The sequence below is a fragment of the Canis lupus genome, chromosome 1, assembly GCF_048164855.1.
Source record: "Canis lupus baileyi chromosome 1, mCanLup2.hap1, whole genome shotgun sequence".
Lineage (NCBI taxonomy): Eukaryota > Metazoa > Chordata > Mammalia > Carnivora > Canidae > Canis > Canis lupus.
In genome coordinates, this window is record NC_132838.1 from 114,851,926 (window position 1) to 114,876,700 (window position 24,775).

At 56.5% G+C, this 24,775-nt stretch overlaps 1 protein-coding gene and 1 long non-coding RNA gene across 7 annotated transcripts in view; one reads left to right on the forward strand and one right to left on the reverse strand.

The window, feature by feature from the left end:
• The window catches only part of ACTN4 (actinin alpha 4), a 73,032-nt gene that overhangs the window by 1,954 nt on the left and 46,303 nt on the right, over positions 1-24,775 (reverse strand). Inside the window, exons 4-20 of one of the 6 annotated variants that reach the window (XM_072778905.1) lie at positions 21,672-21,758; positions 20,605-20,692; positions 19,870-19,948; positions 18,616-18,697; positions 16,736-16,821; positions 13,424-13,516; positions 11,594-11,824; positions 10,853-11,000; positions 6,990-7,140; positions 4,513-4,621; positions 4,160-4,300; positions 3,900-4,082; positions 3,664-3,798; positions 2,520-2,699; positions 1,577-1,723; positions 639-719; positions 271-336 (exon numbers count right to left, since the gene is read on the reverse strand). In XM_072778905.1, the coding sequence (XP_072635006.1) occupies positions 271-336; positions 639-719; positions 1,577-1,723; positions 2,520-2,699; positions 3,664-3,798; positions 3,900-4,082; positions 4,160-4,300; positions 4,513-4,621; positions 6,990-7,140; positions 10,853-11,000; positions 11,594-11,824; positions 13,424-13,516; positions 16,736-16,821; positions 18,616-18,697; positions 19,870-19,948; positions 20,605-20,692; positions 21,672-21,758 (2,087 nt within the window). Of the gene's footprint in view, positions 1-270; positions 337-638; positions 720-1,576; positions 1,724-2,519; positions 2,700-3,663; positions 3,799-3,899; positions 4,083-4,159; positions 4,301-4,512; positions 4,622-6,989; positions 7,141-10,852; positions 11,001-11,593; positions 11,825-13,423; positions 13,517-16,735; positions 16,822-17,803; positions 17,890-18,615; positions 18,698-19,869; positions 19,949-20,604; positions 20,693-21,671; positions 21,759-24,775 lie in introns of all 6 variants that reach the window. The other 5 variants (XM_072778894.1, XM_072778943.1, XM_072778921.1 and 2 more) reach the window with 5 other exon arrangements.
• LOC140606088 (uncharacterized) lies at positions 255-18,983 on the forward strand. The gene is made up of 2 exons (XR_012008511.1): positions 255-7,882; positions 8,945-18,983. It is a non-coding gene; the product is annotated as an uncharacterized lncRNA (long non-coding RNA).

The following is a 24,775-nucleotide window of genomic DNA, read 5'->3' on the forward strand; positions in this document are numbered from 1 at the left end:
AGAGAGAAAGAGAGAAAGAGAAAGAAAAAGGGGAGAGAGCCAGAGGCCTGACCTCCTCTCTCGGGAGACTTCCAGGGAAGGAGGTGGGTGGCTCAGGGAGTCATCGGAGAGACCCCAGCCCAGCAGAAGCAGCACAGGTAGAGGAGGAGGAGGAGGAGGAGGAGGCAAGGCTGCGCTGCTCTGGTGGGGGAGTGTCCCCGAGGAGGCGGTGAGGAGGAGAGGGAGGAGGAGGAGAGGCAGAGCAGCGAGGGGGAGGCAGAGGCTGCATACCAGGCTGTATCCTGTGGAGATAAGCAGAGCCCTGAAGTCATCGGAGTCCATGCTGCCTGTCTGCTTCTGCTCGAGGACGCAGGGACAGCAGAGGAGGCCAGGCCCAGAGTAGGCAAGAGGGGCCGCCCCATGTGCACAGCAGGGAAACAGGACAGTGGCGGGAGCCAGGGAGACAGAGGCGGCCCCGAGAGACCAGGTAAGGGGGCAGGTGTCCAGAGAGACACAGGGCAGGGAGGAGGCAAGAGAGCCGGTGAAATGGCACACACATGGCAAGGGGTGGAATGGCGAGAGGGAGGGAAGACAGAGAGAAGGAGAGAGAAAGAAGAGCAGTTAATGCCACAGTCCTCTGGGGCCCAGGGAACGCGTACCTGCCGGTCATTCTCCACGTCGTAGCCCAGGCTGATGAGGCAGGCCTTGAACTCCTCCGGCCCCAGCGCCCCGCCGTGGTCCTGCCGGGCGTCCGAAGGCAGGAGTGTGCGAGGGGCGGTGTGGAGACCAGGCCGGCACAGAGACGCGGGGAGAGGGGCCAGGGTCACATGCAGGACAGGGGAAGGGGAACACATCGGGGGAAAACACAGAGTTAGAGGTGACGTGGACAAGGTGATGGCTAGGGACAGTGGAGCAGGGGGATGGGCATGGCGGCCTGGAAGGCGGTCGGAGGCCGGCCGGCCGCCTCAGCCAGAGCAGGCATGGGGCTGAGTGGTGCAGAACAGAAGACTGAGGCCCAGGGCTCTTGGGAGGGAACAGGGAACTCTCCTTGCCTCCAGGATTTGGGATGGGAGGAGCTGACACTGTCCTATCTGGGACACCAGGGTCCCTGCCTGACACGGTGGAGCTGAGCGTGCACCCACAGAGGGGAGGTGGATAGCACACTGGGCCCAGCAGGGCGGGTGGGACCACAGCAAACTCAGGAGCTCAGGGCCTTCCTAGTGGGCCTGCCAGACGAGATCCAGCCTTCTGAATCTTTAGAATGTTCTGCGTACACGTGGACTAGACACATAGGTCACAAATCTTGGGTGCCCTGGGACCCCAGGGTCTCATTGGCAGGTTGCTGAGGACACACGGCCTCAGAGGCAGGACTTGGGACCCCCACCCCACTTTCTCCTCCTGAGGAAACGTGCCCAGGCCATGGGTCAAGGTAATGCACTTCTGCACCCGGTTCAGTGGTGGGGAGCCTGCTGGGCCCTGTGAGTGGTGGCTGATACTCAGCACTGTGAGGTGAATGGACAGATGCAAAGACGGAGGGGGCAGGATGGGACACTGACAGTGGGGAGGGAAGACGCCAGGGGCAGAGGGAGCTGCTCACCTTGTCAAAGTGATTGAAGGATGCCCGGAACTCCTGCATCTGCTCCTGGCTGATGCCCTTGGCATCACGGGTAAGGATCTGGTTCTCGACCTCGTTGATCGTGCGGGCGATGGTGGTGAGCAGCTGCTCCCAGCCCACACGGATGTGCTGTGGGCGGAGCAAGGGTGTGAGTGTGGGCTGGGCAGCTGCTGGCACCACCACAGCCATAGCCGACGGGGGCGGCGAGGAGGCTTTGAACTTGGCTCTCCCTGCGCTCCAGGCCCTGACTCTCTCCCAAATGCCAACCCAGCCCCACACTCTCCTGTGCACCTCCTCTGCACACAGGGAACAGGCACGGCACCCTATCCACTGCCTCTGCCAAGCAGCAGGGTCACATCATGTTGTGTATGTCTGGTGCTGGAAGCAGCTGAGGGCCAGGGCCCAACATGTGCAGCATGCATGCGGAAACTACACAAGTAGAGTGGGCAACGTTTAACCAGCTTCCAGGAGAAAAAAACCAGGTTTCTCTGTGGTATCAGTGCACTTGCACGGTGCAAAGTGTCACCGTGAACAAGTTCAGGCTGCCCAAAGGGTGACAACCAGCCCTGACACTTCAACCTGGCCATGGCGAGAGGATGCACACACTGGCTGGCTCTGGGTCCTCGAGTGAGGGTGACACAGCTGAGGCCACAATGGGGCAAATGCTGCCCTCCCAGCTCCTCCCCACCCCCCCAGGAGTGGGTCCTTGACACTGTGTCATCACAGCGATGGAAAAAATGATAGGAAAAGTGTGATTTTTAAAAAATGTGTAAACACTTAATCTAGTTTTTTCAGTCTGAGGCAACAGCAGACACCTTTCCTGCTGGGCAAAACCCGTTTGGGTTAGAGAGGCCCGGCCTGTGCCAGCTGCATAAACCTCCCTTAGTGCTGGCAGGAGGGGAGAAGGGGCGCCTGGCGCGTGTACCTCCATGGTGTAGTTGGTGTGCTTGTTGTCGAAGATGAGGGCCTCCTGGATGAGCTGGTGCTGCTGCTCAAGCAGATCCAGGTTCGGCTTGTAGTCCACGATGCTGCGCTCGTACCGTTTCAGATGGTTCAGCTGGTCCTCCAGGGTCCCGTTCATCTCGATGGAGATGCGCCCAATCTCCTGCACAGAAGGCAGGTGCTACTGCATGCAGGAGGTGGCCGGATGCTCGGCCATGACCAGCCGCGCGGACGAGGCCTGTTGCTAGCATCCCCTCACTCTCAGATTTGCTGACTGTCCCCTCCAGTCCCACTCTCCACTATACAAGCAGCTGTGGGGGAGTTTCTGGACTGAGGCTGCCAGGCCTAACCTCAGTGCACCCTGGACTCCCTGGGAGGCCTGGAAACTGAGGCCCAAAGAGAGCAACTCTTCACAGTGAGAGGCAGGGCCAGGATCGGGACCCAGGCCTGGCCAGCTTCAGCATCTGTGCTCCTGAAGCATGAGTACCCGAAGCGTGGGATCCCACCGTGGCCAGGTGGCACAGCCAGCATGGGGTCCAACACCCTCCCCAGTGCCACCCCCCCATCCAGCTTGGTGCCTGGCAGGTAGTGAGCACTCTCTAAGGCGTGCCCAGAGCTGCCATCAGCCTCCTGACACACCTTCCAGGGCTGGGTGCCAAAGGTCACTGGTGAGCCTGCCAGAAGGGTCTGTACTCGGACCACCCTGGTCCCAGCTACACCGTGCTTGTAATGAGGCTGCCACAGAGCAGGGCCCAAAGCATTTGCTGAGGCAATGAAAGGACTGTTTCCAACCCCTCTGGCAGATGAGAAAGCTCAGGGCAGAAGTTCTATTGTACCTGACCTCCTGGTCAGCGGGCATGGCAAACTCGAGACTCGAACCCTCCCCTACCTGACTCCTCTGCCAAGTTTCCCTCTGGAGGGTGCTGCCATTTCCATCAACAACCACTGACCCTTTCCAATCTTATGAGGCTGTCATCGCTCCCAGAGCAGGGACCCAGGTAGATCTACCAAGGAGTATTGAGGACCTGGCGCAAGGGGTGCGCGGCCTCCTGCTCACAGTGACTCCTTCTTTATTCTCCCCTGAGAGACCCACCTAGATCTTCTAGGCTGGGGCAACGGGCCCTCACCTCCATCTTAGTCTGGATCCAGGGCCCCACGATGTTGGCCTGGCTGGCAAACTGGCGGCGGAGGTGCTCATTGGACTGCTGCTTGCTCTGTTCCTCCAGGAGGGCGTGGTCCCGCTTGGGCACCAGCTGCTGCACCTGGGGGACAGTGGGGGGAGGGAGGAGCAAGCAACAGTGGTCAGAGTGGCAGCTCCTCACTTGGCCAGCCCCGGCCCAGCCCCAGCAACAAGCCCACCCACCTTCTCCCACTTAGAGTTGATGATCTGCGGGGTGACGGTGGTGTAGGGGTTACTGCCCGACAGTTTGATGTGGTTGCTCTCGGCGATCCTCTGGGCCTCCTTGTGGATGGCCAGGATGGCCTCCCGCTCCCTGTCGGCATCTGGCAGTGTCGACTTGAACTGGTCGTGGGCTGAAATCAGGCCCTGGAAGGAGGAGAAGAGGAGTGAAGGGGCAGCCCAGTCTCACAGAGGTCCCAAGAGAAAAGCGGGTGGGAGCAGACCTCAATCTCCTCGATGGTGTGGACAATGAACATGTCCTGGAGGTCCTCCATGGCACTCTCCATCCAGTTGTTGAAGGGGGCTGCCCGCTTGGCATATTCCAAGTGTAGCTGGTCGATGGTCTCCAGCTGCTTCTCCGTTTTCTGGTGTGTGTCGGCAGGGACAAGGACAGAGAAGGGATGGTGGTCAGTGAGCAGGTGGTTGGCCTGCCCTTGGTCCAGGGCACCAAGGGCTCAGAAAGCGTCCCCTCGGGTTGGGTCAGGAGAAGCTCGGGAGTCTGGGCATCATCCACACAACCCCAGCAGCCCTGAGAGCCACAGGGGCAAAGAGCTCCATGGGTGACGTCGTCCCTCACCTCCAGGGCTTCCCTGCGACTGTGGGTCAGGGAGCCGAGAGCATCCCACTGGTCACAGATCTTCTGGCACCGGGTGTTGACATTGTGGGAGTCATAGTAGTCCAGCTCACTGTGGGTGGGCACATGGCGGTGAGACCCGGCAGGCAGCAGGCAACATTCAAGGTCATCCATTCTCCATCACCCCCCCTCAGTGCCTCCCCTCCACCCCAGACAGGAGGAATGTAGAGGGGAGGGGGGACAAAGCGGGGCAGGTGTGGGGGGAGGCTCCTGCTCACTTACTTTAGACTTGCTGTCATGACACATTAACGCAGGGGCCCCCAGAGTGTGGCCCTCAACCACACCTGTATTGGGACTGATTTTGTCACTCAGAAGTCTAGCAGAGCATACTGGTTAAAGAATGGACTCCTGGGACAAGTTCCCTAGGTCTGAATCCAGGCTCTAATTTTGTACTTGTGTGATCCCAGGGGCGTGAACTCCCTATTCCGGAGAGCTCAAGCTCAGTTTTCTCATCTGCGAAATGGGCATGGGGTCACTGTGGAGATGCAGTTACTGAGTGCACGTGAAGTGCTGACAGCAGTCCTTGGTACTCAGCAGGTAAATGTAGCAACACAAATTAAAAGGATTTATTTTAATGAACACTAAAAAACTGAGTAACGAGCCTGCAACGTCATTCTTAGCAATTAATAATACATCTAAGAAAGAAGTGGGTGACATAACAGTTCCTGGCCCCTCTGCCACCAGCATGCCTCCTGCCCCTACTTTCTTCCCATCTGTTCCAAGATTTCTTCCTCCTGGGCTCTAGACTCTGGATATTCTCAGAAGGAGGTTCCCAGGGAGTCGATGTACAGGCAAAATCTTGGGGGCCTGGTGTAAGGGATGGGGAGCAGCAAACGAGTCTGGAAGGAACGGGACGTGGGGGCCAGGGACCACCTGTGATTCCACCAGGCAGGTGGGACGCAAGGACTGGGAGAAGGCACAAGGCTGTGCTCCAGAGAGGGGCCAGGCACCCTGAACTCTGTTCCCGTCTCAACTACGCCCCAGCAGTGTCACCTTGAGCAAGCCTCTCGGCCTCTCCGTGCCTCAGCTCCCCTTCCATAACATGGGGTTGCTGGGCCATTAAAGGAGTGTGTGGAACACAGGGCGCTCTGGGTTTTTGAGCTCTGGTGTTCTTCACCAATGCTCAGCTGGTCTGTTTATTCAGGCTCACTCTGGCCAGCACTTGGCCCTCTGACTCAACCTTGGGGGAACAGACAGCACCCCCAAACAGCCCTTTCCTCCTCCAGGGCTGTTGTCCAGAAAAACTACCTCAGCGGTCGCCTGCTGCCTCACTCTGGAGAGTGGGTGCCACACATCTGTTCTCTGTGCCTGGGAGGTAGGCTGGCCGAGCACTTACCCCAGCCGGCTTCCTGTCTGCCTCCAGGGGCTCACCAGTCCATGGCAGAACATGCCCACACCCCACCTCCCATTGCCCCTATGGACATCTGCATGTGTGACCTCTCCTTCACCCGGGGAGGCCGGGCACAGAGGCTCAACCCTACAAGAGGCTGCGAGACCCCAAGGAAGGCCCTTAACAGTGACCAATAGAGACATTGTCTTCCCACTACCGTGAAGGCCCCGTGGGTGAGCAGTTGAGCACTTCTGCCTCTGGCTGAAAGAACGGGGCAACCCCCAAAGCAACTGGGCGGTGCAGAGGGGGTGAGTCAGGGAAGAAACTGGTCTTGCCTGGCATGGGGGTCCACCAGGCACTGCAGCTGGGCCCCAGCCTCGTAGAAATAAGCAGAACTTTAGGGATGACGGGTGTGTGTGGGGGGGGTGTCTGTGGAAAGGGCAGCTCCAGCCAAGCATCCTATTTTTGAGCAGACAGCTATTTTGGGAGCCTTGCCGCCCCTCCAAGGCCTGTGGATTTTCCATGAAGTAATGGCCTAGGCTTCCCACTCCCTCGGCCCTCCCTGCTGCTGGCCGCTGCGCTGGTAGAATAAGGCCCTATTCACTGGCTCTGGAGGTTCAGTGTACTAATTGTGTGCACAAGTTTATCTGACTGGGGCGGGGAAGGGGGAGCCAAGAACCCGGCTGCCTGGAAGCTCGTACAATAAATGTATTCTGAGCGAGCAAGGGAAGGGGCTGGGCAGAACAATGGGCTTTCTGTGCGGCCCGATTCCCCCAGGGAGGGGCGGGTGGGAGCAGCGGGGGCTAGGAGGGCTCTCCTTGGTGTGGCAGGCAAAAGGTAGAGCCCAGAGACCCCGACAGCTTAGGGCATCAGAGACCTCTCTTCGGCCTGAGAATATAGATTCTGCTATGTTTCTCATTTAGGGGTTAAGACCAAGAGGGCAAAAGACATCATTCCATAAGGCCCCTCCCTGGCCCCTGAAAGGAGATGGGGGTGAGGGGCAGGACATCCCCCACTCAGGCCGTGAAGCAGGCTGCGCCTCGGGATGCTGCCCTCCCACTGGGCAGGGGCACCGCGAGACCACACATACTTGAGCTCCTGAGCAATTGCTGCGATTTGCTCCACGCGGTCCTGGTGGGCGGCCAGGTCACTCTCAAAGGCCTCGTGCTTGCGAATGAGAGCTTTAATATCCGACAGGGTGGCCGTCTCATAGTCCCGCTGCTTCAGCATGGCTTCCTTCCCTGGGGGCAGGCAGAGGGCAGGAGGTGTTTAGACAACAGGGCCGCGGGAGTTCAGAGGGCTGTCCAGCCCCAGAAAACGGGGTACAGACTCCACATCCTGCCTCACGAGGATGGTGCTGTGAAGACTAGAAACCCCCAGAACTGTTTTCCTTGCCTTTTCAAGGGATCTCTAAACCCAACTCTCACCTGGATGGAGCTGGGAGACATTGTGGGGCTGGGGGGCCTGAGACAGATACCCCAATTCAACCTGCGTGTTCTTAACTTGGGGCTCTTTATCAGTAGACTGTAGGAACTAAACTGTGCCACCACTGCTGGAAAGGTAGACACCCATCTGTGGAGGATCAGCATTTGGACAAGCCATTGGGGTTGCAGCCCATGCCCCAGTGGTGTGGGGGCAAGGGGGAGTGTTCTGGTCAGAGCTCTCCATGGGCCCAACCCCTTGTGGCTGCCTCCTGGCACGTGGGGGCCAGGTTCCCTCGGGGTGGGGCCCTATCACAAACCTCTGTGTCCTCTGCCACCCTACGGGCCTTCTACACACAGTGAGGTGGGGCCCATTGTCAGGCCCTTTGAAGGGAGAGAGGAACACTATTATTAGTCCTGGAGCCTGGCTAATTATATACCCCAGGACAGAAGCTCAAGTAGGCCCTGGAAGTATGTGGTGGTATTGAAGAGAACGGGACGAGAAAAGGCCAGTCTGTGAAGGTAGCTGGGAACCCTGGCACCCAAAGGTGCTCTGCTTCAGGTAAGCTCCCTTGGGGGCTACCCCTGGAGTGGCAGCTCAGAGACCTACTGCTCAGCTTGGCATCGGAGCCCATAACCAACAGCTGCCTGCCTGGCCTAGCAACTCCGAGTGGTGGGATGGCACGCAGCCTTTCCCCACCTGTTCCCTCATCTGTAAAATGGGGCCTACACCAGTGCCCAGTCTCAAGTCTCAATAAGGTGGTGTTTGAGAAGGGCAGGCATGGAGCTGGTACCATCCGCATCTGAGCCATGCTGAGGATGGGGCTGGCACTGGTGGGCAGGAGGCGGCAGAGAGTGACTCCACTGGCCCTGCCGCCCCAGCCCTGGGGCAGGAGGCTTAACCACAAAGGCAAGCTTGCAATTCCCTTCACCAAATTGCTTTCTCCCAAGGGTGGGAACCAGAAATAGTAGGTTACTGCTTCTCTGCCTCAGCAGAGTTTTAGTAAGGGAGCTGGCAAGGGGTGCAATGGGGAGAGTCAGGAGGACTGGCCCGTGGCCATGGATGCTGTGGATTTAGGCCAAGGGGCAGCCACAGTAGGGATACAGAGGCTCGTTTTTTATTTTTTAACCCAGACGATCCAAAACCCTCTGCACAGCCTCCACACGGACCCTTGCCCCTGCAGGCTGTGGGGGATGGTAAAGGAGGCACAGAATGATGGTAGCTCAACCCAGGCTCTGGGGCCACCCCTCCAGAGAAAGGAGGCTGCTAGTGTGGGATCCTAGGAGTGTAAAGGAGGCCAAGAGTCAGTCTGTCCTCCTGCATTGCAGAACTAGGTGGTTCAGAAGACAGAAGCTTTAGGTCTTGGGAACGAGAGTGGGCAAGCCTGCCTGGGGGCTCCAGGCTGACGTGAGGGGCAGGGCCAGATGCCAAAGTGCCTGCAGGGAGGCAGGGGTGGGGCAGGGGCGTGTGGAGGCCTCTGAACCAGTTGGGCTCTGGCTATAGACTGAATCAACCTCTCCTAAACGCCTTTTGGGTGAAGTCCAACCCTAGTCATTCCCAGGAGAGGAACTCTGGTGGGCCATCATATCCACACCCCTCAGCCTCAGGACACCATCTTGCCAGGACCTCCTACAGCTCCAGGTGGGGGCTGAAGAGCTGATCACATGGGCCATGAGGCCCGAGAAAGGAAGTGCATGGGGATGGTGCCCAGAGCCCATGGAAGGACAGTGGAGAAGCAGGACATGGATGATGAAAGGAGGAAGACAGCGGAGTCCAGGAATGGAGCACGGATGCTATAAAACCCACTTACACGCCCCAGGACCCTCTGACAAGAGAAAAGCCAGAGTCTGTGGGGTTGTGAGTTCCCCGGGCAGGGGCCTCGCCCCCCCCTGGGAAAGTACTGGGCTCAAGAAGAGCCGAATGAAAAAATAAATGAACAAATGCACCAAAGGGCATGGACAGGCTGCTTGCTGCAAGATGGAAAGTGGCCCCCACCCCTGGCCCCAGTGGACTCTTGAGCCAACTCTTCATTACCTGGTCCACATGTTTTCCCCAGCAGATGGATTAGGGTATCGCTCTGGGGCTGGCAGCTGCTGCCAGAAAACAGTAGCCTGCACAATGTGACGAGGGCATTGGCTGAACTGCAGCCAGGGGTGTGTGGGACATGGGTCCTGGCTCTGCAGATCTTGCAGGCTTGTGTGTTCTTGGGCCGGCAGGGCTGGGGCAGGGTCTGTACGGGGGCATCTAGGTAGATCTCAGCCTCTGGCCTGTGCTGGGGCTGCCTGCCCAACAGCTAGAGGAGCTCTCAGAGGCACAATGAGGACCTCATGGGAGACTGTGGGGTGGGAGGACGTCACACTAAACCACATAAAGAGTGTGACCAGCGAGGCAGAGTGGGGGCAGCAGGACACACCCGGGAAGGAGGCGGCCAGCAGTGGAAGGACAGGCGTCCTGGCTCGTGGCTTTCCCAGGCACTGGCCGAATTCTAAAGGCTTTCAGACCCCTGGGACTTGGAATCTCAGCCACTGTGTGGGTCCTGACCGAGGGCCAGGGACATGATGGAATTCCACATCTAGAGCCAAGGGAACAGGCAGCTGCAGAGCTTCTGAGAAACAGGCACCACTGGCCACCCTTTTGGGAGAAGCCATTCTTCAGGGGGCCTGGGCCTCGGAAGGGGAGAAAGAGCTCCTGGGTGGGTGTTGCGGGTCAGTGTTCACCAGCTGCAGGCCAGGCAGCCAAACCAGGAGGCAGCTCCCTGGCCTTGCCCATAAGGACTGTGCTCAGGCACACGGGCTCTTCTGTGTGAAGTCCATGGTCACAAAGTGTGCAGGCGTGGGGAGGTAGGCAGAAAGTCCCCCTCTCCCCCTTAGCCTGGCAGCGGCACCATCCTCAGGGAAGGCAGAGTGGAGGGACAAGGGTTCCCTTCTCGATGGAGCCGGGACAAGGTTGGCCAGTGTTCCTGGATGACAGCCTCCGACCACCTAGAAGGGGCCCACCTGTAAACACTCTCTGATGCCAGAGCAGACTAGGCAACTCTGCTCTGAAGCGTTCCTTCTCCCTGGGGCTGGGTGAGCCCAAAGCAACATTTCTGACAGCCACATCCCCAAGCAGCAGGAAAGGGGGCCTGACAAAAAGATCCAACGACACAAAAATAAATAAATAAATAAATAAATAAATAAATAAATAAATAAACAAACAAACAAATAAATTAAATTAAATTAAATTAAAAAAAAAAAAAAAAAAAGGGATCCCTGGGTGGCGCAGCGGTTTGGCGCCTGCCTTTGGCCCAGGGCGCGATCCTGGAGACCCGGGATCGAATCCCACGTCGGGCTCCCGGTGCATGGAGCCTGCTTCTCCCTCTGCCTGTGTCTTTGCACCTCTCTCTCTCTCTCTCTCTCTCTGTGACTATCATAAATAAATAAAAAAAAAAAAAAAAAAAAAAAAAAAGATCCAACGACACAGAAGGGGCTGTGTGCACACATGTGTGCGTGTGTGAGAGACAGGAATGCTGAGGGAGCTAGAGGACCGTACCGTCGGTCCAGGCCTCGTGGATGGAGGCCTTCTGCCGGAACTTCTCTGCCAGGTGGTCGAGCCGCTCCAGCCTGCGGATCTCATTCAGCAGCCACTCCTCATAGCCCTTCTCGGCCTGCTCCAGGTGCTGCCAGCCGTTGTTGATGTCCTGTGGGGACACGAGAGATCAGGGCTCACAAAGGGGAGCTGGGGCGCCCTGCAGGGCAACACTTTCCTGAGGGATGCTGATGGCAAGGCAGGCAGCAGAGATGGGCTGGGTTACATCTAGCCTCTGCTTTGCTATATCCACAAGCCTAGACAGGGCCCCTGCACATGCCGGGTACAATTCATTTTTTGCATTAAATGAGTAAGTGACAATGAAGGAATGCCATGGCCGGAGCTATGGGAGCCAGGTGACTGTGCAGTGAATACCATCCCTCTTCTGAAAAGGGGCCTTGAGCACGTGGCCGTCCTGGAATCATGGCCAACTACGGTTCAAATTCAAACAATGACACACAAAATAAGGTGTGGTTTGGGGATGAGTATAAAATTCCAGGAAGTGATGAGGGGAGGAGGAACGTGGTAAAGAGTCAAGCAACCCCCTACCACACCCTTGCACCCCAGAGGCTACGCCTTCCAGTTAAGAAAGCCTACGTTGGCCAAACAGTAAGCCTGGCGGTGGCGTGGAGCTGCCCCTCTGTAGCTGGCTGGGGCATTGGGCCACACTTCCTGGGCCCGGGCCGGCCAGCCCCAGGCACTCACCGACACCATCTTGCCCTCGGAGGGCATGAAGGCGGGCCGGTTGCTGAGGCGCAGCTTGGTCTGCAGTGTGTTGAAGTTGATCTCCAGCTGGCACTTCTCCTGCACCTTGGGCGGCTTATGGACGCGCCGGTAGTCCCGGAAGTCCTCCAGCTTCTGCTGCATCTCCTGGATGGTCTTCTGCGGCACGCGGTCCTCCAGCCACGGGATGGTGCGCCGGATCCACTCCAGGAGCTGTGGGCCCATGAGACGTCTCAGAGTGCTGGAGGGGTCTGGCCCCATTCACAGGCACCAGGGATGTGGATTTTCAAGGGCCTCGCCTTGGGGATCATCCCTGGTCCCCAGCCTGACTTCTCCAGGATTCCCGCTGGGATTCTATGGCTGTGTGCCCCCTCTGAACCAGCGCGCTATTCTCTGGTCACTTCTTATTCATGTGTTTGCTCTTGGGCTTCCTATTCCACAGATCTAAGCAAAGTGGCCTCATTCAAGTGCCCCTCCCACCACACGGGCCCGCTGCTGTCATGCTTGCTGAACTCAGCACTGAAAGAGACATCTCACTGCTTCTTGTTCAGGGGTTATAAGCGCCTCCAGGGCAGGGCCCACAGCATGCTGGGCTCACTTGAAGGTGACCAGCATACACTGCAAGGGCCTAGGATGTAAAAAATTCAACAGTAAAATCGGGGGGATAAAAGTGACACGTATTTTTATGAGCCACTCATACAGTGAGGCCAAGGTACAAACAAGCAAACAAACTAGACATTCCAGAACAATCCTAAGAGAGGAAAATCAGTTCTTGCCCAGTATAGATATGCTTGAAGAAGTGGTTCCCAAATGTCAAGCTCTGACAAAATGAGAAAACCAAGGAGAGGGGTATCTAGGTCTTTACATCTTGATGCATGGTGCCAGCTGCCCTTTCTTAGGAAGCAATGGGAATCCAAGATAGAATCTTAACTTTTCCATGGTGTTAGAATGGTGGTTAACAGATGGTAGCTTTTTCTTTTAATTTTTAAAAAATTTTAAGTAATCTCTGCCCCAAAATAGGACTTGAACTCATAACCCCAAGATCAAGAGTCCGCTGCCCTACCGACAGCCAGCTAGGTGCCCTGCTAGCTTTTTCCCCCAGTCTCAAAGAACAGTCAAACCACTGCCCTCGAGGAGCTTCAGAATCCAGAAGAGAGGTACTCAACAACCTACATTCCCAACTGAGTTTCTAGGTTCAGGCTCTGGAGTGGAGCTGCCTGGGTTTGAACCCAGCTCTTTCCTCTACTGTTAGCTGCGTGCCTGGTCCCTGACCCTCTGGGTCCTAGATCCCCCCTCGGGAAAGGGGTAACACGAGTTCCCTCCTTCTGGGGCTGCTATGGAGACAACAGATCCTATTCTAGAAGTGCTGGCACATGGCCCACTATGACAAACCACAGTCCTGTCACCCTATCAGCTCCGGAGTCTTACTCCATCCTACAGAATTGATCATTGCAGAGTGAGGGCATGGGAAGCTTTTTAAGACCTCCCCCAGTACTTCTGAGGTGGTGGGGTGTTCAGCAAACTCTGTCCTTGAGTACCTCTGCAGGAACCCAAGCTCAGGACTGCAGGAGCCAGGGAACATGGTGACACACCGCCCTGACCCCTTAGCCTTGTGAGACTCGCCTGAGAGGTCACATACTGGTTTGGCCACAGGCCAGTCTGGAACCTTACGCCCTTATCTAGAAAAGTGTCACTGCCGTACCTGCTCAACCCTCTGCAAGTGTCACATGACCTTTGGCCAAGGGTAACAAGAGGCAACCCAATTCTCCTGCTCTGGTGGGGCCACCGGTGTGGAGTGAGTAGCAGACTTACGTCACTGGCCAGCCTCTCATAATCTTCCATGAGGTGTTCATTCTCCTGGTTGACAGCCAGCACCTTGCAGATCCGGTTGGCAGCGGTCTCGGCCTGGGGCAGGGGAAGCACCACAGTCAGGGTTGCCTGGGAGCTAGTGACCCTCCCTCCTGCCAGGCTCATCCCCTGTAAGCTGGCTCATCCATAGCCCACACAGCACTCCCCAAGGAAGGAAGGAGAGAAGCACAGCTCCAGCAAGATGGCACCCTGAGTAGCTGTGTCCTGATGGGTTCTGCCGATGTCCCCAGAGCTTACGGCTAAGGCACACCCCCCGCCCCCCAGATAGTTGGGCCCCTTGGATCCCTTGGCCCAGACCCTGGAGGGGCTGAAGGGGGCCAGGGAGCCCCTCACACTATGACAAAAATGGATTAACAGGCCCACAGAGAGGAAGGCTGAGTAGTGACGCTAGGTGGGGTCCTCAGCTAGGCCAAGCCCTGAAGGAGTCTCCCCCTGGGTGGAAGGTCTACTGCAGAGAGGCCAGCACCAGAGAGCTGTGGCAGAGGAGGTGCTGGTGCCCCCAAGAAGTCTGTGCATAGGCAAAGTACACGTGTCCCCTTCCTAATCCTCCCCTCAGAGGTGGGTGTTGATGGCTCACTGGGGAGAAGTCACAATCCAGGGGGCAGAAGGGAGCCAGGGCTTTGGAGAGCAGGAGCAGTGAAGACTGTGACCAGTCTCTGCTCAGAACTACAGGACTATATGCTGCCTTGTCCTGCTGTGGGGGTGGAAATTCAAGGAGTGGAGAAGAAGGAGAGCGAGGGGGTGCCACACGGGGAGAGAAGAGACTAGGTACCTTTCAGGAAGCACAGAAAGAGTCCAAGAGGAGAAGTTGAAACGGCAACAGAACAGGAACAGAAATAGTGAGGAGGGTCTACAGAGCGGTGGGGAAGGAAAAGAGAGGCTTGGGGATGGCTCCAGACCCGCTGGCTGCGGGCACTGACGCCCAGCCTCTCCCATCAACACGCTGCTTCTGGGATGGACGGGGAGGTGAGTGGGGGCCAGCCGAGATCAGGTGCGTACACATGTGCACACACATGCACACATTGTGCATCATGCTGCAGGACACACATCAATGGCCCCAGGCAGTGCTCCTCAAAGACGAGGTTCAGGAGGGCCTCGGCTGATGAATACCCAGCCCCAGTAAGTGCAGGAAACAGAACTAAGGTCACAGCTTGTGAGGGCATCATGGAGGTCAGTCCCTGAGCCCTGACTTCAGAGAGACAAGGGGCACCCCAGCGCTCAAATCCACCCTGCTGGGCAGACCCATGAAGGTGCGAGCTGCTAATCACCGGTGCTCTGCTTCACCACTGAATTCCTGGCACCCAGCTCAGGGCTGGGGATGTTTTAGGTACTCAGCACTGATGAATGAGTGAACAAAGGAATAAGGAGCAAATGCTTAGTGACCAGAAATAAACTCTCAGGAGAGAATGGGCATGCTTCATGCTAGGTCTGGAGTTCGCCTTGTGCTCATAAAACAAAACAAATGCCAGAGAGCACTCTTCTAAGAGACAGGATTGAGTCTCTGAGGACAAAAAGCAGCAATAATAGAAGCATCGCATGGCTGTCTTGAGAAGTAAACACAGGCTGGGGGAAGCCGCACCCACAGTTGGAGAAGCCCAAGTGCTGCACGTCCCTTGGTGAGCCGCCGGCTCCCAACAGCCTGGCCTTTACTTCCTCTCTCACAAGAGGGGCCCAGCTGCCTCCAAAACCCCCGAATGCTCTGGCCTGAGCTTTCCTGCCAGTATCCGCTCCCACAAATCCCTCAAGGCCTCCCAGCCCCCACCACAGCAGAGTCCAGTGCTCAGCCCAGGAAGGCAGTTTGGTGAAGTGGTAGGCAGTGAGGCTGGCCTGAGCCTGCAGAGTGGTGAGTTCCACGGCAAACGTGCTGTTAGTTGGGTTGGGTGTGAGTCCAGGAATCCCAGCACTGCCCACCCTCGCTCCCCTTGCCTGTGCCCCCCAGCAGAACACTCCAAACATAAGCTCCAACCACACACACCAGATAGATAGTGAGAGGCCACGAAACTCACTCTGTGGCCACGGGGCTAGAGGGATGATGGTAGACAGGGGCAAGCCCCACAGGCTGCTGACCACTAGCTCACTGACGGAGTACTCATGGGGCTGGGTGCTATTCTAAACTAAACCCTTTAGCAACCTGAGGTCATTTCATCCTCAGGACAATCTTAAGACAGGGAATGGGATGATCCCTGTCTTACAGATGGGGAAGGTGAGGGGAAGGGACTCATTCGAGGTCGTATTGCTAAGAGGTACCAGAGCAGACCGCCCACAGAAGGCCCCCACTGGGCCTGGGGCCCTGGAGAAGGTGGTCTGGACAAGATAGGTAGTCTAGTCCCTGTCCTGTGACTGCAGGAATGGCTCCTTACCTCCCTGAACTCTGGCTTCCTCCTTTGTTAAATGAAGGTAACAGCACCCACCCGCCCTGGGGTGTGCACAGAACTTGACTAGAAACTGTACGGGCAGAGTCGTTGGAGGACTGCCTAGCATGTAGTAAGTGCTCAATTAGTGAGAGCTAGTTTCTCCTCCTCCGCCCTGCCCAGTTTTAATTGGTGACACAAGTATCAAGTCACTGGGAGTACACTGCTGCTGCCCAAGACCAGAGACTAGAAGGCAGATGAAGGGGACAAAGGTGCCCAGGCCTCTCTCCCCAGGGGCAGCCAGGCACCTTCTTGTGGAAGAGGACAGCTGCTATTGGGAACAGACACTTCCAACTGCTCTGCCCGTGTCAGCAGCCCTGCTGGAGAATGGAGCCCGACAGGCTGGGTTGGCAGAGGCGGACCAAGAGAGGATTTAACCTGCAAATGCCAAGCCTTTCCCGGGGCATTTGAGAGGGGGAAGGAGCTGTGAAGAGAGCCAGAATGGTCAATGCTCCCCTGTGAAAGAGCACAGCCAGGGCAACAGGAAAGTGGCCAGTGTGGACTACATAAAAGAAGGGTAGGGTGACTAAGGGGTCAGGAGCACGGGTGCAAACTGAGGCTCTGGTGGGACTCAACCACCCTGAGACACTGGGATGCCACCACCCCACAGGGTGGGCTGTGTCCATAGAGAATATCCATGGCGTGTCAGCACCGGATCAGCACTGGCTCAGTGGTAGCGCTGGCTCAGTGGTGTCACTGGGGGCCCACGGTCACGAGAACCCTTCCTATCTGGGCCTGTCCTCTGGCCAGGGCTCCAACCACAAATGGGTGGTGGGGACATAAGGGGGACAGCAAGGGCGAGTCTCCAGCCACAGCAGCGAGGGGTGCTCCCGCCCCAGCTCACCTTTTGAGCCCCCGAGAAAGCGTGGTAGAAGCAGGACACGTAAGTCATGATGGCTTTCTCATCTGGCCTCAGAGTGCCTACAATATCTGCGCAGAGAGAGAGAGAGAGAGAGAAAGAGAGGCAGGAGAGAGTGAAAGCTGCAGGGAGGGCGGCCGGGGCCGGACCCTAGGCTCATGCGGGAGGAATAGCGCTTGCTCTGGACTGGAAGCCAAACCCCGGCTCCGGCGGTGTGGGCATGTTTCGTTAAGGTTTTGTAGAGGGCGAGAGGGAAGTCCAAATAGGAGGATTCCTTTCCTAACCAGAGCTGGCTTTGTGACACGAGCTACTGGCTTTAGAAAGGAAGACTTGTTTAGGGCCAGAGGGGTCAAAGGCTAACCAATCTTTCTGCAAACATCAGTGAGATCATGTCTTATATAACCACCTACCACCCCAGAATAGATTGCCAAGTGGTCTCCTGGGGCCCTTAGAATAAAACTCCTGATCCCGGGCTACTGTGATTCTAACGTCTTGGCCGTTACCATCTCCAACCTCATTTTTCTCCTCTCAGCTATTCCTTGAATTAGCCCAGCTCATTTCTGCCTCAGAACCTTTGCATTTGCTCTACCCTCGGCCTGAGATGCTTTTCCTGCTGATCTTCATCCGGTAGCTCCTGCCCATAAATCCCAAGCACCCTTCAGAAGCTTTCCGGCGTGGCCCCCAGCTGAAATAGCCATCCTGCTCCATGTTCTCCACTGTGCTCATCAGCACATGAAAGGACTTTATCTGTGGACATGCCTGCCCCCTGTCTTGCCCACCAGAATATAAGCTCCGTGACACCAGGGATCCCACCTGACACAGTCACTACCGTGTCCTCGGTGCCTGGAACAGAGTCTGTTACATATCAGGCACTCAATAGATAGCATGAGAAAAGACTAAATGGGCAGTGATGCCTGGAGTCGGGGGGGTGGCTTCCAGTCGGAGAGAGGCCACTGCCGTCTGCAAGAGAAATGAGGTGAGCGTGGGAGGCGAGAGGCAGCAGCGGCATTGGGCAGTGGCGGCGAGGTGGGCCGGCCTGGCCCTGCCCGGTACCTTCTGCGCTCCCGAAAAGGCATGGTAGAAGCTGGACACATAGGTCATTATGGCCTTCTCGTCGGGCCGGGCCGTGTTCACGATGTCTGTAAGTGAACGACAAGGGTTAAACTGCCCAAGTAGGGGCGGGGGGTGGGTGGTCGCTCACTGGGATCCAAAGTCTCCCAAGACCACAGGCATCCCAGGAGAAGGACCCTCAGAATGGGTTCAGTGACCCCTGGTGACTCCAGTGGGCTTGTCCACACCCTCAGCCCCTCTATCCCCCGTGGTCTCTAGAAAGGCCAAGGCTGTGGGAACTGGATTAAAATGAGGCCACTTCCTCTCTCTGAGAATGGCCTCCAGGGGCTGCCGGACAGTCAAACCCAGGGGCCACCAGAGGCCACAGCCATGGGTCCTGGCTGGGGGTGGTGCGCGGCTGGGAAATGGAGCAAAGCCGGAAAAGGAAAAAACAAACACTCCACTTTGATGGGCTCCGGACTTGGTTGTCTGCAGGAGCCAGCCCTCCGGGGCCACCTGGCTTGCCCATTCCAGGGGAGCAGCAGGACTCAGGCAGGGCTCTGTTCAGAGATGCAGCCCCCAGAACTCGTCCTCTTCAAGATTCTCCTTTCCCTCACTCCCCCAGTCCTCCCCCAGCCCTACCCGAGCCTGTCTGGTCTGCTTGGGCTGCTCCCGCTCTGGCTCCCAGGCAGCACCCTGTCCCTGGCTTGACCAGCTTCATTCAGCCTTTCTCACTGGCACTGCCAGCTAACCTCAAGTTACTGCAAGACATGCTCACGGAACAGGGTGGTGACTGAACAAAGGGATGTGCTTACCCTCCGCATCCAACATCTTGGGAATGTCCAGGTATTTCTCGGCCACTTCGAAGGCATTGTTCAGGTTGGTGACAGGGTCGTCCTGGCGGGAGGGAGGTGAAGGAAGGAGGCAGAACTCTGTCAGGGGCAGGGTGTAGAAGCACAGGGCCAAGGCTGGCCCGGAAGGGAAGCATTTTGGGAAGGGGTAGGACTAAAAGCATTCTTTAGGCAGTTCTTAGCTCCCTGTGCTGATGTGGGGGCTAGAGGGGGATACCCAGGTACAGTCAACTCCCACTCAAAGGAACGCCTCTGGAAATCTTTGTGGGGCAAACTGTCGACCTCTTCTCCAGAGAAAATGCAGGTGTGCTCTTTTATTAAACTTTCCAACCCTCCAGACTCCAGATTAAGACTTCTGTCCTGCAACTTGAGAAAATCTGTGCTCCACACCCAAGAGAGCACTGGGGGGCGGCGGGGAGGGAGTAAACTGAGAGCTTCCAAGGTCCAGCCTTCCTGAAGCATCCTTCACGCTGTCTCCCCACTATCCACAGAATTAAAGATCTTCCCTCACGTGCCTTAGTCAATATCCAGCTAGAGCTCAATCGGGTTACTCGGCAGAGCATGAACAGGCCAAGTGCAGGCTTATACCCCTACCCCCAGTGAGTATGTCCCCTCCTCCAGGGGCCCTTGCCTGACCATGCCAGCTCAGATGTGTCATCCTTCCTCCGCAGCACTTGTCTGGTCCTATTCCCTTCCTGCCCCCATTCAGCCTGAGCACATGTACAGGACCTTGTGGGGCTGGTCTGTTCTGGACACATTATCCTGCTTTCTCCACTGGCTGGGAGCTCCTACAGGGCAGGGCTTTGGTCTTACAGGATCACAAGCCTTGTACAGGCAAATCAGAACAGGACCCTACATGGGAAACACCTGCCAGCAGTGACGGTTTGAAATTCCTTACCACTCTTCTCCGTTAGGCAAAGAGAAAATGCTTCCAGAATCTAAAAGGTTAAGGGAGGGGGAGCTAGATGGCACGGCTGGCCAGGCCCTAAAATAACTGTGGGCAGCCGCAATGGCCATAAAGGGAGAAGGAGATAGTCCCCCAGGGGAGCAAGGGAGGTAAGAATCAGAGCCTGAGGTCTGGTGATAGCTGGCACAGGCTCTCCCAGCCCATCTGAGCACAGAATCCAGCTACAGATGCCAGCAATGGATGGGCTAGGGGAAGGCGTCCCAGGGTCAGGGTCAGACTCAATGTATCTCTGGGCCATGCAAGAAGCAAACCTTTCTCAGCTTGTCATATTCGATCAGCTCTGGTCTGTGCCGGTGGATCAGTGCATTGAAGGCAAGACCGTCCTTCCAGCTGGGGATGGAAAGGTAAAGGTTAAAAAGAGGCCCTCTCACCATCACACAAGCACTGATGGCCCAGGAAATTCATAGGAATGGTTAATTCCCATTTATTGAGGTAGAGTGTGTGTGCGTGTGTGTGTGTGTGTGTGCACGTGCGCCAGGCACTGCCCAGAGACAGAATGGTAGAGAAGCCGTGAGCGTGACTGCTGGTGCTGGATGGTCTGGGGTGAAATCTCAGTTCTCACTTACTGTCAGTGCAACCGTGGGCCAGTTTCATAATCTCCTGCTCTCTCAGTTTCCATGTCTGTAAAATGGGGTAGTAACAGCACCTACATGCCACTGGATTGTTGTGAGGATTAAGGAGTAAATACATGTAAACACTTACACCAGCCTCTGATGTGTGACCAGTACTTTATGAGCAAGTGCTTGCCACTGGGACAGCATAACCTGCTGAACACTGTGCTGCAAGATTCCCCTGAATGGACAGTCCACTGTGGAGGGAGATGGCCCACTGTGGGAGACCAGTGCCTGTGCTACGTGACTTCCTGCCTTGGTGGCCCTGACCCATGGGGCAGAACCAGGAAAACAGAGTAGGTGGCAGAATAGATCTCCATCCTAGGGAGCAGCGAGGGAAGGAAATGGGCTGGGATGCTCTGGCTGGGTGCTTACCTGATGTGGAAATTCTGCACGTTGACGTTCTTATATGGCGCCGTCTTCCTCTGGCACCACAGGAGCAGCCCTTCCTTGGCAGAGGTCTCTGAGGAACACACAAGGACAGTGAGCACTGGCTCAAATACTTTCGAAGGATACTTTCAGATCAAGGACAGGAGTCAGACGGAATACGAGCACAGCCAGTAGTAAGAACTCCTCCTGTTCCTAGCACTGGCAGGCCTCTGCTGGTCCTAACCACCAACCTGCACCCAGAACCCTGAGCAGTCACTTGCCCAGGAAGTGGCAGTGACAGGAGAGCACCAGGGCCTGAAACTGTGCCATGTTTCTGACCACAAAGCCTGTGCCTTTATCTGCCAGAACATGGTGCCAAACAAGCCTCTGATGCTGGCTTTGCCCACTCAGGGTCTCCCAGATGTGGCTGCTTCAGAGAAGTGGAGTGGGAGGGGGCCAGGTCGTTTGTTCCCCACGCATGGCTCTGTGCTCGACAGACTGGGAGTGCTGGGGACAGGGTACACTTCTGTCCTGGTCACCACTGTGGCCTGCTGCAGGAGCTCCCTCCACGCACTGGCTAGGAGAACTTTTCTCATGCTGTGGTACACACAAGTGCTCGGAGGGAAGTTAAGCAGCTCATTCCTGGCTGGCCTGGCCCTAGGTTCACAGAGGCAAAGGTCTGAGGGTGGGGGTGTCAAACAGAAACACGAAGGTGCTGATGTGAGGGGAGGACCAGGCCAGGCCTGACTCCATCACTAGTTTGCTCTGTGTCTCAGATTCCACCACTGTAAAATGGGACCAATCATGCCCCTTTGACGAGGACTGTGTGAGGGTCCACTGAGACGGAGACCTCAGGAGCCAAAGGGTTCTGCGTGGGTACCCCTCCCCTGCAGCCGGGGCCAGCATCTCACTAACCACTCTTGTACAGGGCAGGGGCCCTGTGAGGGACTCTGGGGAAACAGGGCAGGGCCTCAAGCAGGAAAACAAAACCCCAACACTGTCATCTAACTCGCCCCAACCTAGAAGCAGGGCAGGGCAAAAAGGCTGTACTCTGCCAATCCGTGGGCTCTCACCTTCCACAGAGATGTCTTGGATGGCGAACCTGAGGATGATGGTCCAGATCATTCCCAGGGTCATCTTTGCATTGCCGTCCACAATCTCTGCAAGCAGGGAAGGGGGCAGACGGTGAGAAGGTTGTTAAAGCCAGAGGGAACTCCTTCTGCCTCTATGTAGATCAGCTCTGATTAGCCTCTGCACATGTGCTGTGGGCCACACAAGCCTCTTCCTACCTGGCCAGCTTGTTCTCTCACCCAGCTCACGACTGCTCCTCCCTGAGGCTTATCCTAGGTGCCAGGCTGGCACCCCCAGCTGTCTGTCAGCCTCTCCCTCATGCTGTTACAGGCACATCTCTCCACTGGCAGGTGCGTGCTGGACTAGTACTACTGTCTGTTGAGAATCTCTCCACGTCCTTTCACCTTTGTCCAGGCCACTGTGGTCTCACCCAGAGCTCGACACGCTGCCTCCTAAGTGCCTTGTGTAACCCACCACCACGCAAGCAGTCAGGGAGATCACGTTAAAAGGTGCGGGGTGGCGGGGAGCGGGGGTGAGGGGGTGGGGAATGCCTGGGTGGCTCAGGTGGTTAAGCATCTGCCTTCAGCTCGGGTCATGATCCCAGAGTCCTGGGATTGAGGACTCCCTGTTCCGTGAGGAGTCTGCTTCTCCCTCTCCCTCTGCCCCTTCCCATTTGTGTTCTCTCACTCACTTTAGAGATAAAAATCTTTAAATATATATATGTATATGTACGTGTGTGTGTGTGTATATATACACACACACACACACACAATAAATGAAAAAAAAAAGCACATCGGATTTGTGTTGCTCACCTGCTTAATGCTCTACCACATCTAAAATGAAGCCTGTGCTCCTGAATCCCACTTACAAACCCTGCCCGGGGTGACCCAGCCCCTTGCTCCCCGGCATACTCGGGCTGTGTCCTTTCGGAAAGCCAGGTCTTTCCTGCTCGAAAGAGCGCACACTTCTTGCCCACCCACGAAGTGCACCCCTGGACTCTCTAATCAGATGGCCTTCCCACCCTCTGAGCCTCTGCCGTCACCTCCCCGAAACAGCTTCTCCAACCATCAATCAGAAGGTGCAAGCCCAGGGCCTCCCCCCAGCAGCCTGCCCTCCCCCTCACACACTGACCATCATTTATAAAACTGTGGGTTTGTGGGTTAACTTGTTCTCTGCCTGCCTTCGTGAGCACTACTGTCTGCTGTACCAGTACCCTACCCTTGTGGAAGATGATGCAGGACCGGGAGAGCGGGGACACAGGCCCAGCTGGGAAGGGACATGCTTTCTTAACAGAAAACCAACTATACTCTCAAACTTCCGGGAGTGAGAGAAAAGGGTCTGTATCACATGTTCTTCAGCTTCAGGGGCTTAGAGAGAAGTTACCTCTGTAACACTCAGGGGCACCATGTGTTTAGGGCTGGGTAGGAGAACTGCATGCAAGTGGCCTCATCCCTCAGTCTGCCAGCCGGACGGGCCATGGTGGTCCCCTGAATGCCTTCTGCCCACCCCATCCCCCTGACATCTCAGCACAGCAGGTGCAGGGAGACAGACCCTGTCCACTAACCCTGGAGAACAGAAACCTCTGGGATGGGCTCAATGTAGAGCCATCACCTATAGGATGAGGCCCAGCCTTCCCCAAGGGCACACTGGAGAAGGAAGGGAGGGGCTCGTGAGCCATAATAAAGATACTCTCCACAGCAAAGCCACCGGCTAATGGCAGAGGGCAGCTTTCCGCTGTAGAGTTTTGGGATTAGGAGACATGCGTAGCCTGTTGGCTGGAGCAGGGGAAGGACACAATGTCTGTGGGGCCCCTTCCCAGGGCTCAGAACCCCAGACCCGGAAACCAGGCAGTCTTCTCAGCCTAGGGCAAGGGCGGCAACCCAGTCAAGAAATCTACACTGTGTACTCCCCACAAGTGCTGGGCACTGCAGAGCAGGAGGACGGACACCAGCTGGAGAAGAGGCCACAGCTCCCTCATCGGGCAAGTCACGCAGGGAGAGACCGTGGGGGCGGGGGGGTTGGAGGAAGGGAACACCTCTTCTCTGGTGACACATGCACCAGCTGCGCCCCTATAAGGAAGCCATGTTTCTGCTCCAGCCTAGACTGCATGGAGGGGCAGGGGGCAGGGCAGGGGCTAGGCTCTCAAGTATTTTGGAGCCCTTGGGGCGCCTCCAGTGGGCTGCCTTCCAGCTTTGTCTCAGGGCCCAGCAGTCACAGGGACTGGGAGTGAACCAATTTGGGCAGGAACAGAGAACATTTTTCGACGGAGTTTTTCTTCAAATGAAAACTGATGAGTGCCACCAGGTCTCTCCTCTAACCCCTACTTGTATTTACAGGCTAGCATTTGAGCAAAATAAATGCAGCTGTGAGAAGCAGAAGGCTGGAGCGGAGCCAGAAGGAAAGATCCATGTTAAGGACAGAAAATCTGAGGGCCCAACTGATTTTTTGGGTTTCGATTTTTTTTTTTTAAACAAACACCAACTACCTCGACATGGCATGTGACACTTGGCACCCCTCCCCAAGAGGTCCCAGGCAAGGGCAGAGCCTTGGAACTCAGCATACACACTCTGGCCTAGAGTCTTCGCCAAACTCTCAGAGCCCTGTCATTAATGGCAATTAGTTTTCTTTGTTTTTCTAAAAGCTGGGACAACATGGATGTCAGGGTGTAGGAAATCCTGCTCTAATGAGCTGAACTGTGAGTGCAAGCTGATGGTGAGCTTCTGGGCTCCATCAGGCCTCACCTCATCTCCAAAAGCGCCTGTGAGCTCAAGACAAGCTGGCTGCTGGAGGGGACAGCATGTTGTTGCTCTAGCGGGAGGGTCTAGAATGAAGGATCGCAGTCCTGGGTGTCCCCACGGGGCACAGTGTCCTGGGTAACTCTCAGGTCATGAAGCCAGGAAAGTCTACTTACTGACCTTTGGACTTGCACCTCCCCACCCTAGAGCCCTGACACTGGGCCTTAAGTGTCCCCCTCTTCTCTGTTCCCTCCTGCCCACAGATAGCAGGCAGGGCCAAAGGGCAAAGGTGTTCTAGGCACACAGAGATGCCAGGTCACATGTCTGTCAGTGTCTCCCCGGCTCAGCACAAGCAGGGTGATGAGGGTGTC